Source organism: Dermacentor variabilis, chromosome 7 (genome assembly GCF_050947875.1).
Source record: "Dermacentor variabilis isolate Ectoservices chromosome 7, ASM5094787v1, whole genome shotgun sequence".
Classification (NCBI taxonomy): Eukaryota; Metazoa; Arthropoda; class Arachnida; order Ixodida; family Ixodidae; genus Dermacentor; species Dermacentor variabilis.
Genome location: NC_134574.1, coordinates 151791898 through 151811136, shown reverse-complemented (window position 1 = coordinate 151811136; position 19239 = coordinate 151791898). Strand labels below are relative to the sequence as shown.

Here is a 19239-nt window from a genome sequence, read left to right as displayed (position 1 = left end):
TTCTACTTGCAGTTGCCGTCATCGACATAAACTTGAAATGATTATATCCAGGTGTGTAACATATATGTGCTCACGAATGGCCAGTGTAACTAACTTGAAAACTAATGCTGGTATGCCTTTCTGCTTAACATATAGAAGTGTCTATCAGAACTGCAAAATAAGGCATCAATGCCTATCGCTCTGAACACACGTTAACGTTTATCGAGGTACTGCCAATGACAGCACTTTAAGGGGAAATCAGGCCCGGATAGCCTAGGATAGCGTCGCCTACCTTAGCCATTAACAGGCATTCACCGGGAAGGCTGGACCACCGCTTCATGTCTGACGCAGTGGCTTTGGTAGAACTCGATGAGGATAGCAATAGGGGCTTGTTGGTACGGCATAACTTATTTTGTTTTAGCGCAAGCTTGACAAGGACAACAGAAGGGACATCTGACACACAGCGCTGACACACACAGCACTGTGTGTGTCAGATGTGCCTTCTGTTGTCCTTCTCAAGCTTGCGCTATAACAAAGTAAGATTTGCTTGAACTGCCATTCCAGAGGCAACGGTGGGCCTTGCAGGCCCAACACTTGCCGTTTCAAAACCAACATTCGCCCTATTTGGCCCCATGTCATGTGCTACCTGCGTACAGGTCAAACATTGCGCTTGTAAATAATCGCTGAAGTGCCTGGCTTGGAGCCCCCATTCATACTAAAGCATTCGGACAGAAAGCAACCACGGCTGCTTCAAAAGGATTTGAAAGAACCAGAGTGAAAGGGACGTCTAAGAAAGTCATTGCCATCAAAAAGTCCGCCTGGAATTTTAGTGGCACTGAAGCAGCTAATTTGTGGCCGCAGATGTTGCAGTTGGTTTCTGAAGTTTGTGCGCTCAGCGTCGACCACAGCGCAGACTCGGCGAAGCTCATGAAGGAACCTTCAACGGCGGCCTCCACCACCGCGCTCTCTGCGGTAATAGTGTCCTTCAGCAGAGGGACGTTTAGTCGCTGAAGTAGCCTTCTCACATATTCTTGGCCATTTAAGGATAATAAGCGGTATTGCCCCATATCTGAAAGTGCTTGAACAGCCTTCTGGTCTTGTTGCTTGGTGATGGGGCAATTTTCTAGCAGCTTCTGGAAAGCAAGAACAAGAAAATGCGTGATTCAGAAGGACGTTCACATTTCGTGTAATAATACACGCTACTGCCGTCATGTAGCACGCAACATTGGGTGAGAGAAAATGCTTTGAATATTTGATCCTGTGTGGTCTAATCCTTCAGTACGTCTGAAATACAATTATGTGCGCCTTGATATAACATATGGACCGACACGAAGCGGCATTGCATAATAGTACTCGATATACACACAATTGCGAATGTGGGCAGAATCGCTTGTACAAACAATAGGGAACGTCGTTGGAGCAGCTGGGCCAATAATGTAAGGCAGCAAGTCCACCCCATATAATTAATAAACGAGTGAGCATTTCTGTGCGTACCCAACGAGTATTATCGTCCGTCACATGAGGCAACCCATAGGGAGAAGTTTTGTTCAGGATATTGTCGCTGTTTTATAAAAACCCACCCCTTATGTAATGCCCCTGCGTGGGAGTTTTCGGGTAGTAAATTTAACTGAACTGAATTTATAAAACCCACGGAAGAAATTCGGAAGGAAAAGCGTTGACGGTGGCGTGTTTCATACATATGAACCCACGCTCTGTAGGCCAGTGTCTTAGCAACTGTGTTGAACTTTAACACTTGTGCATGGTGAATATATATGAACCATATCAATGTGTTGTGCAGGTATTTGAAAAGTTCGCAGTTCCGCTGAAAAGGCGAAGCACCGATTGAGATCACAAATTAGTATGTAGCTCTACGAAGTGAGCGTATGCCTTTTGCTGGGCGTATAAGCTTCCAAAAATTCGTTACAATCCAAACTAACAATGATAGAACGCGTAAGCGTGGCTCAACGATGACGTAGAAAGAAACACACACACGCTGACAGCGCTGTCCTCGTGTGTCTGCTTTTTTTACGTACGCCCTTGTTCTGTCCCGCTTACACATTATATCATGGATTCAATCCAACTAGCCCGTCAACGTGTTTTAATTTAACAAAACCAGCACGGTGTCATGCAGACACAGCTAAACAAGAAAACACATCGCTCGATGACAGTGTAAACTGTCTACGAGAACGCTGGAGTTTGGAATCGCGTTAGCCGCCTCGAGGCAATTGACAGCCGTCCACATGTAGCTTCAACGCATACGAAACGTCGGAAGCACAGTGCATACGAAGCTATCGGCACTACGCGCAATCTGCGAACATCTCGGGCAGTCGCTCCGCTTGTTGCCGGGATGTCAGAAATGACTCCGAGTATAGTGGAACGGACAAGAAATCTTTTCAAAATTTGTGTCCAGAGAATGAGCTTGGCCAATACGTATGTTTCGCGTGTATATGTTAATGGTAGAGGATGAGTTTCGCGGGCGTTTATTTTGTTTTCCTTGTTCCAGGCTTTTCTTTCGTCTGTATATGAATTAATACTAGAGATGTATTTTTTCCCGCTTTCTCTTTTGGCACGGCGCCACGTTCTTCTACGTTTCAACCTTTTTTTTTTTTTAACGCCTATCACGTTTTCGGTAGTTCGAGAGTCGCAAATGTGACTCCACGCCTCATATTTATTTTTACGAGCTTCCTCAGAATCGTGTTTCCACCAGGGAATACGCCATTTAGAGCGCGATCTATTCGTTTCAGGGAAACGCGTTCCAATATCCTATATGGTCACCGCGTGTATGTGCCAGGCCATCACAACGACGCTGAAGTGACGCCCGGGCAGAAAAAAGAAGACAATGACGGCGCGTTAACTGCTCTTATAAAGTGCTTTTATACATCTTCCAACAAGATCAAGAAGCCCTTCAAGAGGATCCTAATGATCCTCTTGATCTTCATATCAATAATGATATGAAGACCGGCTCATGATCCTTAATCCTAGGAGCTCCTATCCATTACCCGTCGTCACAAGATTCATGCCTTTCAATACAAATCACTAACGAGTCCGTGGAATCCGTATCGTCTTTCAAATAGTTAGGCATAAAATTAATAAATTATCTAACATGAAATAAACGTATTACTAACGTAATATCATCAGCTAACAAAACACTGTGATTTCTTAAGCGTCATTTTCGCGGCGCACCATATCACGTGAAATTGCTTGCTTACATGTCACTGATTGAGCCTAAACATGAAATAGCGTCCGTCATATGGAACCCGCATCATGTTAACCCCATAAATGATCTAGGTGGTGCGACGAAATGAGGCAATTTGCGGGTGAGAGTTGGAATTTGAGATCGCAGGCAGAGGCCTTCGTTCTGCAGTGGACATAAAATAGATTATGATGATGATGACCTAGAAGCACACCAAAATCGTGCTACAAGCTTCATAGATTCTTATAATTCTAATGACGTCTTTGTTTCAGCTCTCAAAACTAAATCTCCCTTATCGCCTCCCTCTGTTCATCGTCGCAAAGCCGCCCTATCACTTTACCACAAGTTCTATTACTCATCACTCAAAAATGCACCTTACATGATTCTACCATCGTACATTTCTGACCGCACCAACCACAACCTTCACGTTTTTCGTCCGCGTGCTCGAATATTTACTTTTCCAGCTTCCTTCTTCCAACGTGAAGCTAAAAAATAGGAACGGTCATTCCCAACATATCCTTGATATCACCTGTGCATCATCAATCGTAGAAAACTTGAATAACCTTTTCTGCATATAAACACATGTAGCTTTGTTGTTCATGTTTTTTTAGCTGATTCCATCCCTTGTGTAACACGCCCTCGTGGGGTCTTTAAGGACATAAAATGAAATGAAATGAATTGAAATGCATCCCAATGTATGTATCGTCTATAACGCAAGCGTTTCTCACCATTTCTGAGGCCTCATTGTTGAGTTACTCCAAGGTCTGTAGCGGTGTTGTGGCTACTATGCGGCCGGTGATGCGATGCGGCCCTGCTTCAACGACTTCATAGAGTGCCCCAGGAGGTGCGTAGCGCAGGGCTACCGCCCAGTGCTTGAAGCTCTCCTCCTGATGGCGAACGCTTGATGTTATTTTCGTCAGGGCCGCAGCACCGGCCGCCGCTTTCTTGTTGTCGAGGTATGTAGTAATAAGGTAAACCTCTGTATGGCCCGCAGCACCTAGAGGTGAGTCGGAAGAGACAAGGAGAAGTAACAAAACTAATTAATATACTGCCTCTAATCTACAGCTACTCTTTTGAGAGGCTGCCCGGTCTCGCCAAGAAGCACTTTTTGAAATGCCCTCAGATGCCGAACGTTTTGCCTTAGTGTAAAGGCGCTTTTCCTTCCCGATGCAGCGTTTAACGTTCGAAGGGAACCGTACGCTCTGTGATGACGTTGTGAGCGTGATTTTTGGAATGTGTCTTTCTTTTATTTTTTTTCAGTTCAGCGTTCAGTTGATTCCAATTGTCATTTGAATAGCGGCTTGATATTGATTCCAGGAAGTGCTCACTGAACAATGACTGTTCACTAACCAATCCTTCAATATTCGCCCGTGCGTAATTGTAAATAGTTTTCCTAGGGATTTCTGGCTTCTTCTTTTCTAATGTGTATTCGCAGTGAAGGAGCCTTGTGGTCACTGACAAATTCCAAAGCATGCACTGTCATTTTTTCAGGTTGCGTTGTCAAGACAAGATCTAGGACCGGCTCGCCACGTGTCGGAGCAGAAACAATCTGTGACAAACTGAACTGAGAAACGAAACAAAGGAATTCTTTACATTCATTTTTCCTTGCAGTGCCTTCGGCTGTGTATGTCCGCCAATTTATACCTGGGTAGTTGAAGTCGCCGGCAAGGATCGCTTCTGAGGTCGGATATTTTTCATGTATAAAACTCCGTGATTCATTCTGATCCCTAAGAAACTCAGCAGGTGAATCCGGCGGAGGGTAGCAAACGCCGATGATGCAGGTAACAAAATCACGCAGTCGCAATGCAAGCCACAAGATTTCAATACATGAAGGGCGGTCTAGCAAGGTGGCTTGGAAATTAGTTTTCAAAGGAATTAAAATTCCACCACCACGTGAGGTGCATCTGTCTTTCCAAAACATAGAGAAGTTATGAAACAAACAAAGTTCCTTGTAAAGTGATCTTTTCTCACTTGGAGTTCCCTGCCTTTAGTTTTACTGTTTAAAGCTTATTCAATGCTGGGGTGTACCCCTTTTTTTTTCCTATGCTTCCTCAGTTTGCGGAGTGGAAAAGACTTTTAGACGCTGGTGTAGATGGGGATATTTCCATCTGTGTCGCTGAAATTTAGTGACGTAGCGTTTTCGTCAGTAGCTACGTTGCCTTTTACACCTTTGTGGTCAGGTACTCAGTTAAGCCAGTCACTTGATTGTATATGTATGCGGAGCAGAACAAGCTGCACGGTTCATTAAAAACGGAGTTCTTGTGTTTTCGTAGACTAAAAGGAGTGTGTGACATTTAGTGAACATTATGTGTTCACTGGAGACCTGGAGACTTACGAAAAGGGTTCTGCTGAAATTGAGGACGACGCAACGAGCTATGGAAAGAAGAATGATGGGTGTGACATTAAGGGATAAGAAAAGAGCAGATTGGGTGAGGCAACAAACGCGGGTAAACGACATCTTAGTTGAAATCAAGAAAAAGAAATGGGCATGGGCCGGACATGTAATGAGGAGGGAAGATAACCGATGGTCACTAAGGGTTACGGACTGGATTCCAAGGGAAGGGATGCGTAGCAGGGGGCGGCAGAAAGTTAGGTGGGCGGATGACATTAAGACGTTTGCAGGGACAACATGGCCACAATTAGTACATGACCGGGGTAGTTGGAGAAGTATGGGAGAGGCCTTTGCCCTGCAGTGGGCGTAACTAGGCTGATGATGATGATGATGTGTTGAATATCCGAGAGTATAACGTAGGCCTCAGCTGTGTAAGATACACCTTTAGAAAGACTTGGAAGCATCTATATAGTATTCTGTGCAAGAGTACTTGTTCAGAAATTCACGGAAATGGGGGTGCATATGTGCTTCTGGCGCATTCTTTGATATTTCAAGAAAAGATATCGCATTGAATGCCCTGCCATTCCCATGGTGGGAGCAGGTGTGCAGGAGCAATTAGTACATTCTCTAAATGAAGGACTCCTGTTTTTTCTGAGAGTGCTTCCAACCGAAGGAACAGAGGAGGCCGACTGGCTGGGCGGTTACGTAACAGCCTGACAGTGAACATGTCGCGAATAGTAAAATGGCATGGATGCTGAGTATCTGATTTACTTTCAGGGCGTAGTGGAACGTTAAGTATGTCCTTTGGAGATGTACAGAACATACGGTGTATTAAACGTACAGGATTTCTACAGGACTACTCCTGAAAGCACCTGTAGCAAGACGGATGCCAAATTGGTGAATCGAATCTAGCATCCTCAAGGCACTAGGCGTAGCTAAGTTATACACTCTAGCTCCGTAGTAGAGGCGTGATTTTATTAGACTTTTATACACACTGAAGAGGCACCTGTCACTTCCGCAAGACGTAGGGGACAAGAGCTTCAGTAGATTCAATGTCTTCACGCACTTCACTCTCACGTTTTTCAAGTGGAGGGTGAATCTTACTTTAGATTCTAGAATGAGGCCCAAATAGTTATGTTCATTGCTCACACGAAGCTCTTGTCGTGTAAGATAAATACCAGGGCCACGGAATTTGCCGTTCTTCTTCGAGAAGAGAACACATGTGCTTTTTTTCCGTGTTAAGTTTAAAGCCATTCTCGTCACACCACTTTGGCAATATGTTGAGGCCAAGTGGTACATGTCACTTTCAGATCGAAATATTACATCATTTGAAGCCTCTTTGTACATCATCCACATGCACAGAATGAAATATTGTATAAATGTGACAGTGTGGAGCGAGTTCACTTTTACAGCGAATAAAGTGCATCTAAACACGCCAACTTGTGGTACACCCGTTTCCTGCCTAAATAGACGAGATAGCATATTAGCCCCTCTAAGATGGAACGCGCTGTTAGAATGCTAACTTTCGATGACATTGAGCAAACTGCACGCTTCGGATTCCCATTTCAGCCAGGTCACGAAGAATTTGATAGCACCACGTGGCGTCATATGCCTTTTTCATATCAATAAATACTGAGAAAATGAACCTAGACACAACGACATCGCGAATATTCGTCTCGATACGGACGTGGTGATCTGTTGTGGATCTACCTTCCCGGAAACCTAGCGGGTGAAATCGTTTGTTACTTTCAAAGTTACTTTCAAAGAAGTGAAGGAAGTGACGGTCAACCATTTTCTCAAACAGTTTACAGAGGCAATTTGCCAAGTCTCTAGGACTATAACTGTTCACCGAAGTGCCCTTGCCGTCTTTTAGTGTTAGAATGGTTATTGCTGCTTTCCTGGCAAACGGAATGCCGCTGGCAGAGAACACCGAGGAAAAAAAAGTGACGGTAGTGTTTTGTCGGTCTCAGAGCGTAGGCGTTTCGTGATTTCAAACATTATTATGACGCTTCCTGGAGCAGACTTGTTAAGACCATTTAGTGCAGACTGAAATTTTGTCGTGGTAAATGGACGGTTCTAAGATTTACTGCTATTTTGTTCCTTATCCGGAGGCAGTATCTGCGCTTGTTGCCGGTATCTAAGAAATGTATCTGAGTAGTGGGGCGAACTAGAAATCTTTTCTTAAATGTGCCCCAAGAGAATGAGCTTCGTCAATAAGTGTGTCTCATGTCTATTTATTAATGGCAGAGGGTAAGCAGAGGTAGAGGTAGATAATTAGTTCCAGGCTTTACTTTCGTCTGTATATGAATTAATGCTACAGATGTATCTTTCGCAGCTCTCCCTTTCTTCACGGCGGCGCGTTGTTCTGCCTTCGTACTTTATTTTGTTTAAGCTTATCAAGTTTTCGGTAGTTGGAGAGCCTCAAAGATAACGCGAAGCCTGATGTTGATTTTTGCGAGCTTTTTTACAATCCTGATTCCGCCAGGCAATACGTCGTTTAGAGCGCTATCTATTCGCTTCAGGGAGATACACTGTCGCCGCGGGTACCTGCCAGGCCATGACAACAACGCAGGAAGTAGCGCGCCGGTAGAAAAACAGAGACCACAACGACGCCACGCTGACTGCTCTTATAAATATTCACGTCAGAGAAAGATATTACTCGAACCTCCACTCTGCAAAATTGGATTAGGGTTAACCATACTTATCATCATTTGGGGCCTCGGCACTACGATATAGCCACAGAAATGCTTGCTCAGCAATATTTGATTATTTAACTGAAACAAAACGATTGCCCTGCTAATTATTATATACTTATTCTGGATATCAAATCTGCATTCATTTCACTTACATTTGTTTCTCTAGAATCTTTATCAACATCCATTCCTCCTTCATTCTACCATGTTTTAACATTGACCTTTTAGTTAGTCTGACTGCTCGCTCGCATACTATTCTAGTTATTGCATCATTTCCTTTTGTTGTATTTCTTTTACTTTGCGTTTCGCGCTTTCAAAAGAGAATTACCTTGAGCCATCTCCTGCCGCCCGTTTCTTGGCCTATCCCGCTAAGTGGGTGCGATCCATGACAGAGGATCATCATCATCATCATCATCATCATCGTCGTCGTCGTCGTCGTCGTCAAAGTGCTTTTATGCGTCCTGTACGTCGCTTTCGCGTCTCCTACTAGTCCGTGACACCGGTAGAGGTGCTGCGTAGGATTGCCTCATGCTCGGCGTCCCTTCGCGGAGCCATGCATCGAATGAGGAATCACATTCGTCCGTGAAAACTCCTGTTCACCGGTGCAGTCGCCGCCTGCTAGGCCTGACGCCGGAGTTCAACCCTTTGCAAGACCCCGCCGGAACGCGTCCCACTTCTTTTGCCATGGCCACCAACTCCATTGCAGGTGACACTGCATAATCCTAAGATCCCAGAAAGTTTCCATGATAACGCCTCTGAAGATGTCCAAGACTGGCTGGATCAGTTCAAGCTTGTCGCCTTATAATGAGCGGGGCTCCTAGCAAAAGCTCGCGAATATCTATTTGGCTCTTCAAGACAGTACGTGGACGTGGTTTGCGAACCGCGAGAGGAGTTTCACCACATGTGATGCCTTCCACACCCAGCTGCTAGACACATTCACTAGTAGCCACAGGAGAGACAACGCGCAGCGCCTGCTCGAATCCCGTATTCAAAAACCATATGAGAGTATTTCCATGTTAGCAGAAGATATTGCCCGCCTTTTCCGCAGAGCAGACCCTGAGATGGAAGAAAACAAGTTGCGGTATCTCTTGCGCGGAGTGAAGGAGGAACTGTTTGCCGGACTCGTGAGAAATCCACCGACGACAGTGGCCGTAATTAGCAAGGGGACTACCGCTATTGAACGGGCAATACAGCAGCTGTGCAACCTTGTGATCGCACGAACTCACCGGTGAAAGCTTCAGTTATACCTGAGAGCTGCGACACGTGTCTGCTTGAACTCATCCGAGACGTTGTGCGAGAGCAGATCCGGCAGCTCGGGATTGCTCCCATGGCACCAGCGGCGGCTTCTCTCGCTCATATCGTCCGGTGGGCAATCGAACAGGCCTTTTCTTCGCCCGACTGGTAGGCGGGCGCGTCCCCCTACTTCAATGCTGCTGACACCACAAACAGCTACAACGCAGCCATCACTGCCACCAGGTCCCTAGAGGCGACAAGCTGGGTGCGGTTAGAGGCGACATGCGGGGGTGCAAACCGTCTAGCTTTTCAAGAGACCCCATCACTAGCGACCGACCCCCCACCTTCAGATTCCGACAACTCTACCCACACTCTCTGTAATCTACGCCGTCAGCGCCGATCTCGCCGTTCGCGTTGGCGGCCACCAAGTGACTGCCCTCGTCGATACTGGTTCCCATTTTTCCATAATGAGTGTCTAAAGCTGTGCGACGGACCGGGCCAAACCTCAGAACTGCCGGCGGCCAGTTGACGCTGATCGGAAAATGCACAGCCAGAATAGTAATCGCCAGTTCAGACATCGTCGCAACCCTCGTCATTCTATTTCAGTTTTGTGAAGAACTTTTATTGGTGATGGATTTTTTTAGAGAGCACGGTGCAGTAATTGATGTGTACGACCTCATCATTACATATTCTGCGAGCTCAGACCACTTCGACCTCGCAGAACACCAGCGACCCTGCTACGTTTAGCCAATGACGTGACACTTCCGCCGCGAAGCTCTTCCCTCGTGCCTGTAATCTGCAACAACTTGCACAGCGGCACTAAAGTCGCTGAATACACCGACGCACTGGTACTGAGTCAAGGCGTTTCCATCGCCAACATGGTAATTAATGTATTCGACGGACATGCTGAACTGCTACTCACGAATTTCAGCAGGGACCGGCGACCCATCGTTAAATGCACGGCTGTCGCTTATTTCAAAGGATTCACCCCAACACAAGACTCCCTCTCGCTGGAATACGTAGCGTCCACTATGCCTATGCTTGCCCATGTGGTTGATGTCAGTCTCACCTGATCATCCATCGAACGCAACCATCTTATTGAGCTTATGGATGAGTTCAAGGGCTGCCTCTCAACTACGTCGTTACTTAGCCACACGCTGCTCACCAAGCACCGTATTGTCACAGAAACCGACTCCCGACCGATTCGGCAGAATCCCTATCGTGTAGCACCGTAAGAGAGCGAGGCAATACAAACACAAGTGAAGACGATGCTTGAAGACGGAGTTATTCGGCCATCTAAGAGTCGTTGAGAATGGTCTGTTGTATTGGGGAAAAACAAGGACGGTAGGTTGCGCTTCTGCGTCGACTATGAAAAACTTAACGAGATCACAAATAAAGACGTTTATCAGCAGACAGCAGACTCATCGCAGACAGTTAGAGAAATATCATAGCGATTGTCATTCCCTTAATTAGGCAATAACCGCCCCTTTACGTCAGCAAGCAGCCCTCTTTCGTTTTCATGTGACATTTACTAATATTCGCAATTTTATCACAATTTTATCGCATCACATACTACTTGGAGCTAATGTGGCTTCTGTGCATTAATTCACCACACTCCTTTCTAACCAGCCTATGCCATAGCCCTTCGCAAACAACCCCTAAATTTTTCTCATGGGCTTGCCAACATGCTATACCTACTTACCATATCATTTCCGAATGGAGATATTGTTCTATTCAGTGATTTCAACTACGCAGGAATAGACTGGCATAATTCTCACTCACAACGAATAAGCGTAGAATGAAGAGATTTTCTCGATGTTTCTCTGATATCTAACCTTAATGAACTAGCAACCAGTCCAACACGCATCGTAGACGACTCCAGCAACATTTTAGACTTAATACTGAACACGCATTGCGACATTTTATCATCCTTTACGTAATTAGAGCCCATTAGTGACCGCAAACTTATTCAAGCAGATTTTTCCTTCCACGCCAAGCGCCATGAAATACGAAAGGAAACAATCACTATGCATGACAAAGGTAGTGACGACGCCATTAATCACAAACTGAGCAACTTTTCTCCCAATCTTCGAAGGCAGTTTTAACCAGAGATCGGTTAGCGACAACTGCTTGATATTTAAGAATAAAATACAGGACCTTCCACAAAGTTTATCCCCACAATAACATTTAATGAAAATCGTTCTATTCCTTGGTTTTCGAAGAGACTAAAAAACTCGACAATAAAGAGAAGTGGTTTTATTGCGCTGCTACGCTAAAGGGAAACCTCGAGCCGTAGGAAAAATACTACTCAGCCAAAAAGGAATACTTGAGTACGGTCACCGACGCAAAAGAATGTTTAATAGCGACCTGGGGCGCATGTTATGCGATAACGCCAAGATATCTTGGCGCATCATCAACCTTGCACCAACATCCTCAACCGATTTGGCTAATGCATCGGATCAACCAGTCTTCGACAGAGAATGCGCGGACATGATCAATATAGCACTTTCTACAGTTCTCACAGAAGCAACCCGCCTTAATGGGTACCACCTACTAATAATACGTCACCGATCAATCATCATAAACATCAGCAGCGGCCTGTTTTATGTCGACTGCAGGATGAAGGCCTCTCCCTGCGATCTCCAACTACCCCTGTCCTGCGCCAATCGATTCCAACTAACGCCCGCGAATTTCCTAGTTTCATCGCTCCACCTAGTCTTCTGTCGTCCTCGATTGCGTTTCCCTTCTCTTGGTAGCCATTCTGTAACCCTAATGGTCAAACGGTTATCTAACCGAGAGTGGTTACCTAAACTGAACCTGCGCATCCCAACCGCCCTCTTTCTGTTTCTTCACGTTTTCCTTAGCAATCTTCGTTCCATCGCTCTTTGCACGGTCCTCAACTTGTTCTCAAACTTCTTTTTCAGTCTCCAAGTACCTGCTTCATATGTCAGCACGGGTAAAATGTGCGGATTGTACACATTCCTTTTCAATGATAATGGTAAGCTTCCAGTCAGGAGCTGGCAATGTCGGTCGTATACGATAGATCCTATTTTTATTCTGTGGATTTCCTTCTCATGATCAAGGTTCCCTGTGACTAACTGACCTAGGTGAGCGTACTCCTCCCAGACTCTAGAGGCCGATTAGCGATCCTGAACTCTTGTTCCATTGCTAGGCTATTTATCATTATCGTTGTCTTCTGCATAATAATCGCGAATCCCACTCTTACACTTTCTCTGTTAAAGGGACACTAAAGGTTAAATTTAAGTCAACGTGGACTGTTGAAATACCATCCCAGAAACGTCTAAACGTTTGTTTCATGCGAAGAAGAGACTTACTTGAATAGAAAATGCGTTCGGAAGCGTCCGCGTACCTCTAGCGCAGTTCAAATCGTCCACCCTTCGATCAAGGAGTGGTAACGTGATAGTCTCATGGTGACGTTGCGCCGTCGGTGAGTAGAACGGTGCTCACAGACGGCGCTACGGCTTTTCTTCGCCAAACACAAACGCGCGGCCAGAAACAGAGCCAAGACTAAGCCGACAGCCGCGTCAAAACAGAACTATGGTGGCTAGCGGAAGGAAAAGCGCGCGACTATAAGCTGGTTGTTTATTTTATGACACCAACTTTGACGCTCGTTGCAATGAACGACCCTGACAACGACACATTGGCTCGCGATGCTGGGCTCGACTTCAGCGAATTAAGCAGTGATGAACGTGACCTGCTGCTGAGGGCTTGCGCTGCCGGCATCGTTGCGCACTACTATGGCGGCAACTGTATGTCATGGCTGTACATATTCGCACATTTGTAAGTTTTGCTTCGTGAAAACCAAATGCCGCACTCACCGCCCTGTCTTCGACCTGCATTTGTTCAAGCGCTTCGGAGAATGCAGACAAGACCGACGGAACAGCGCTACGGGAGAGCATTGCTTTGAAAGGCACTCCACACGACTGCAGTAAGTCGGCGTTGAACTCGTAATCCTCTGCACGAAAGTGCAGCGAGCACACTATGCGATTTTTCGGCTCTTTGCCAACGCGCTGCGGCAGAGGTACGGCACTTCACCACTTTGATGAGAGAGGTTCGCTCGTTGGCACACAGTGATAAGTAACGTTGGATTCGCCGCTGCAACTCCCCTTGGCCAAGTTACGCGGACCGTTCGCGCATCCCACGACATCACATGGACGTGGCATTCTCGCTGTTTGTTCCAAATGCAAGTTTCGCGAGCCAGCAGAACCAGCGCAGCACGACGCGATAACAAAACAACTGAAACACCAAAGCGCGCGCAGCGCAGAGTCTAGCGAAAACAAAACCTTTCGACCACCCATACTAGTGAAGGTTAACGTCAAAATGTTATTTTTTCTTAGAATCGAAGTAGACAAGTAGCATGTTCTTCCCTCTTATAACCTAATGAAATGATTTTTTTAATACGAGTATTTGAGTACTAGTGACATAAATTATGATGAGGCGTGCCTTCGTCATCGGGCCATAGTACTGGAATGTCGCTGGGGGATCTCACATCGTGTCATGCATTCACCTCAATTTCTCGGTTACTAAAGCTCTGTTCGTGATTATATTGACGCCTTCGACGTTCTAGAGCATTGCTTTATCACTTTATAGTATCCTTTAGTGTCCCTTTAAGGTCCTCAATCATTTGCTGTAACTTGTCTGCATTGTCGCTAAACAGAACTATGTCATCGGCAAACCGAAGGTTGCTGAGATATTCGCCGTCGATCTTTACTCCTAAGCCTTCCCAGTTTAATAGCCTGAATATTTCTTCCAAGCACGCAGTGATTAGCACTGGAGAGATTGTCTCCCTATCTGACCCCTTTTTTTATAGGTATCTTCTTACATTTCTTGTGTAAAATTAAGGTAGCTGTAGAACCACAGTATACATTTTCCAAGGTAGTTAGGCAGCGTTCTGTAGTCCTTGAAAACGTAATGCCGCTATGACTCTTGGTATCGCTACTGGATCAAATACCTTTTCGTAATCTATGAGAGCCATATAGAGAGGCTTATTACGCTCTGCGTATTTCTCGATAACCTGATTAATTACATGGATGAATTGTAGAGTATGCCTTCCTGAAGCCAGCCGGTTCCCTTGGTTGACTAAAGTCCCGTGTTGCCCTTGTTCTATTGGATATTATTTTGGTAAATATTTATATAAAACTGGGAGTAAGCTAACAGGCCTTTTCTTCAAGAGGCCTCTCATCCCTAATGCCGCACTGTACTTTAAATTGTTCTTTTTACAGTAACTTACCACAGGCGCCTCATTCCTAAAGACTGGCAAACAAGGAAGGTCGTTGCGCTTTACAAATCAGGTGACAAAAATTCAACTGTTATCTACCGTACCATATCTCTAACTAGGGTCCCTTAATATATTATGGAACATGTTATATACTCTCACGCTATGGACTTCTTAAACCCTAAAAATTCCTTCCATCCGCCCCAGCATGGGTTCCGCAAGAGGCATTCATGCGAAACACAACTAGACACGTTTCTCAATGATTTGCTTGCTGACTTTGACACTAACGTTCACCTTGACGCTATTTCGCTCGACTACGATAAGGCAGTTGATAAAGTTCCACATCAACGTTTAATAAACAACCCTCTCGGTTAAACCTATACTCTAACGTACTACAGTGAATCAAAGCCTTCTTAAGAAGCCGCTCTCAATCAGTCATCATAAATAACCAGTCCTCCAATTCTCTTCCTTTAAGATCAGGCGTCCCACAACGATCCGCTCTCGTCCCACTTTTTTTTCTTATATTTATTAACGATCTCCAGTTGCACGCATCTTGCCAAATCAAATGTTTGCTGACGACTGCGTTATATACTGCCGAGTAATAAACACTGCCGATCAAGAAGCCCTCCAAGCGGATCTGAGCCACATCCAACAATGGTGAGAAGACTGACTCAAGATGCTTAACCCTAGCAAGTTCGAGTTTCTTGCATTACCCGTCGACACGCGTTTCATGACTTTCTATGCAATATCGCAAACGAGATCGTACAATTCGTATCGTCTTTCAAATTGTTAGGCATAAAAGTAATAAATGATATAACGTGGAATTAACACATACCCAACGTGATATCATCAGCTAGCAATACACTGCCATTTCGTAAACTCATCTTCGCCTCACCCCTAATCCCTTAAACTTGCTTGCTTACAAGGCACTCGTTCAATCTAAACTAGAAAATGCACTCGCCATAAAGCACCAGCATCGTGTTAGCCTCATAAATGACCTAGAAGCAGACAAAAATCGTGCTACAAGCTTCATACATTCTTCTTATTCGTATGACGTCAGTGTTTCAGCTCTGTAAACTAAATCTGCCTTAACGCCTCTCTCAGTTTGCCGTCGCATAACCACCTTATTACTTTGTCACAAGTTCTATTGCTTATCACTCAATCATGCACCTTACACCATGCCAGCATCAGACACTTCAGACCGCCCCAACCACAACTGTCAAGTTTTTCGTCCGCGTGCTCGAATTGTTACTTTTTCAGCTTCCTTGTTCCCACGTGCAGCTAAAGATTAGAGCGGCCATGCCCAACATGTCATAGAGATTATCTGTGCATTATAATTCGTTGAAAATTTTGATAACGTATTTTGTATATAAACACATGTGGCATTATTAATGTTTTTTTTTAGCTGATTGCACCCCATATGTAATACGCCCTCGGGGGGTCTTCACGGAAAGAAGATGGAATAAAATGAAATGCATGTTAATGTGTGTATCGTCTATAACAAGCATTTCTCACCATTGTTGTGCCATTTGCCAGCAGTTCCCCTTCAGACTGCCAGCTCATCGTGCCGACCAAACGGCCGCTGACCGGATGGCGGCCGCCTTCCACCACCTGGATGAGAGCTCCTGGTGCGGGTGGCCAATGTGCGAAGCCGGCGCCCCAGTGTTCGTAGCTGTGTTCGGTGTTCGGAATGCTGGATGTTGCCATTGCGACCAGAGATGCGGCGGCACCAACTGTTCCCCTCAGCTTGGTACGCAGGATGTAAACCCTCATGGAGCCGTCTGCATTTCCCGAAATTTAATAATGTACTGTCTCAAATCTAGGCTTCAACTTTCGAGAGTGTCACTGGCTATGCGGTCTCGCCCTGAAGCACTTTTTCAAATAATAATCGTTCACTACGATTTACTTCAAACCATAAAATCTAGTTGCTGAGCAAACACTTTCCTGACACATACTCATTGCATCCGAAGGAGCATTATCAGCTTCGGAGACGAACAGGCGGAACATTTTGTAACCTATTGCGCTGGCATTGCTGACAGCATTAACATAGAGATAAGAAACACTCCGAATTTTATTCGCGCCAAGATTTTACTGAAGTATGACAAACACCGCTGGGGATTACTGAAAACGTTGTAACTGTGCATCTACAGTCGCAGGCGTTATCAGTATTTGCTGTCGTCTTGCTAGCTACTTATCCACAATGCACGCGTACGTTCAAGACAACTTGTATATATCGCAAAGAACAACTTGTCAAATAGCAGCGTTTTCTTGCTCAAAATCAGCAAGCAGACATAAACTGAAATATAGAATCTGCTGTTTTGTTGTGTTCACGCACTTAGACGTGTGGAAGCTTTCTAAACATATTAAACCTGAATCAAAAACTTTATAGGTATATACCTGTCACTTTGCGAGTTCACAAACTCACCAAAGATAGTTTCCACATTCTTTAAACGATTTATAGTCTTAAACAGAGCCACAGCTTCCGCAGTCATTAAATACATACTCCGTCCAACTCGACGTCACCAGCATATGCGTTCTCTCGGTAAAAGGCAGCAAGCCGTTAACCTTTCGAAGCGTTGCATTCGTCGATCTTGCGGTTGCGTGCCTGCAGAACTTTTATAGGACCAACCATGTCATGTAGTCCTTTCAGGAGATAGTCACATTTACCTCATCAACGTAGGCAATCAGTATCTGCACTGTCTTCACGCAACACCTGACCTTCCAGGTGGCCGGCTATTGGTGATACAATATTCCACTGCGCACTGGCATCTACGACAACCTGCGGAAGGCCATTGCCACGCGCGAAGGGATCCCTCTGCCGGCCTGTACTTGTCTGATAGATCGTAGTTCCAGGGGCTCGCAGTACTCGTCTCCTGCTACGCACCCTGTACAACGCTAGCTGACTCATTCATCTCACCGTGACGCTAGAATGACAACACTGTGACGACCACCTCAGCGCCCAGTTCCCCATAGGCAGCGCTCCACATCTACGAGGCGCCTGACTCACAGCCCTACAACACTGCTACAAAGAACCATGACGCAAATAAAAGCGCCGCGGCAACACCCTGTCACCGAATGCAAAGTTTATTGCATGTTAGAGATTCACCACAACTTGTCACATCGCCCTCAGCATGCTTCCGTTTGGTACACGGCGGAGACAGCACCCCCGTAACATGGACAAGGCAGCAGTGATCTTCGCCCTTTTGGTTGAGATAGCAATTATATGGATAATCTAGGCGTACTTCTCCCGTCGCTGTCGCCATCGCTCCGTGTAAACTCCGAGGCCGATAACACCGTCGCCGTTCGAATGAAACGACGCGAGGGGAGCCGTCAATAGTGGCTCTACCTTGAGCGCAGGAGAGAGGAAAGCGCAGAGCCAACACGCAGTGTTCCGTCCTGCGAAAGGCCGGGGAGGGGTGGGGGGGAAGGTGGGATGGTTAGCGGTAGCGCTGCGCGTCGCCGCCAACTTAGTCACTGGAAAAAAATTATTTCTAGTGACTCTACCGCCAACTGCGTATATCGCGACCGTGCACAAGCGGAACTGACGATCGTGCGGCACAATCCGCGCGCAATAGGGAGGCTAGCAGGGGAAAGAAAGTGGGCCGTCTGCCGCTGCGCATCAAACACCAGTGCGTGGGAAATTTAGGGAAGCCTACTCCGGGGTGTCTGCTGTGCATGGTATCGCTGAGCAGACCCTTTCTTGAGAGAGATCTGCGATGGGGACAGAGTAAGCCGGCGGCTTCCACTCGCCTCTTAATGCAAAGATGCCGTGCACCACTAGACCGCTGTGCACTTTCTAGCCTCGACCTTCCCAGAATCTTCGCCATCCCATTTGCATCAAAAAAAGAAAATGTGACTTGAACAGTTTAGCGAGAACATACGGGGCCTTCTGTGGCCGAATAAAAGACGAAGAACTTTTACCTGATGGAAAAACGACAGACGTCCGTTCTCTCAGAGTGCATCAAGAAGACTCGTTTATTTTTAACTAGAAGGTACGGGAAATAAGAGAGAGTAGAGAGAAAGGAAAAGTCGCCATACACTGTGCCAAATAGGCTTTCTTGCACCCCGCACGTGCAAGCAGCCCACTCCACACTTGAAAGACGCCATCGCACCGTCGGTTGCTGTTAGTAGAAAGCGCCCGCCAATAATTTGCACGCAGTTTGAGGGGTGTCAAGTGTCCAGCGCTTCTGCCACAGTGACCTCAACAGTGCCGTTTTAGGTGGGGCAGTCCTCCTCGCCACATCGTCGGCGGCCCCCAGTGCGGGGATTCTTCGGCGTCTCCCCCGGATGAGCAAACTATTATCGGGCTCATTGCTCCCCAATCTCTCAGGGATACAGCTGCTGTATCGGTCGGTTCACGTCTGTTCCCTCACTTAATAACAATTTGCGGGACCACACCCTGCCGTCTCTATCCTTAAATGTTTCCTTAATTCTGGCGGTCTTGCACATGTGGCGTTTCAAGCGGTCTTCCCTCAGAAGCAACAAAGCTCGATGTCGTTGGTCGGCACATATGTGTCGATCTAAGCTCCAATAAGTACTCTTTCCGCCACCGTCTCCAGAAACCATCGACCAC

The 19239-nt window shown here is 46.0% G+C and overlaps 1 protein-coding gene across 3 annotated transcripts in view; it reads right to left on the bottom strand.

Annotated features, from left to right (window-relative positions):
* Positions 1-792: 792 nt before the first annotated feature.
* The window catches only part of LOC142588163 (uncharacterized), a 268768-nt gene continuing 250321 nt past the window's right edge, over positions 793-19239 (bottom strand). For 2 of the 3 annotated variants that reach the window (XM_075699663.1, XM_075699665.1), the window contains exons 3-4: positions 3901-4169; positions 793-1112 (exon numbers count right to left, since the gene is read on the bottom strand). In XM_075699663.1, the coding sequence (XP_075555778.1) occupies positions 3925-4169 (245 nt within the window). In that variant the 3' untranslated portion in view covers positions 793-1112; positions 3901-3924. Of the gene's footprint in view, positions 1113-3900; positions 4170-16181; positions 16448-19239 lie in introns of all 3 variants that reach the window. The other variant, XM_075699664.1, reaches the window with a different exon arrangement.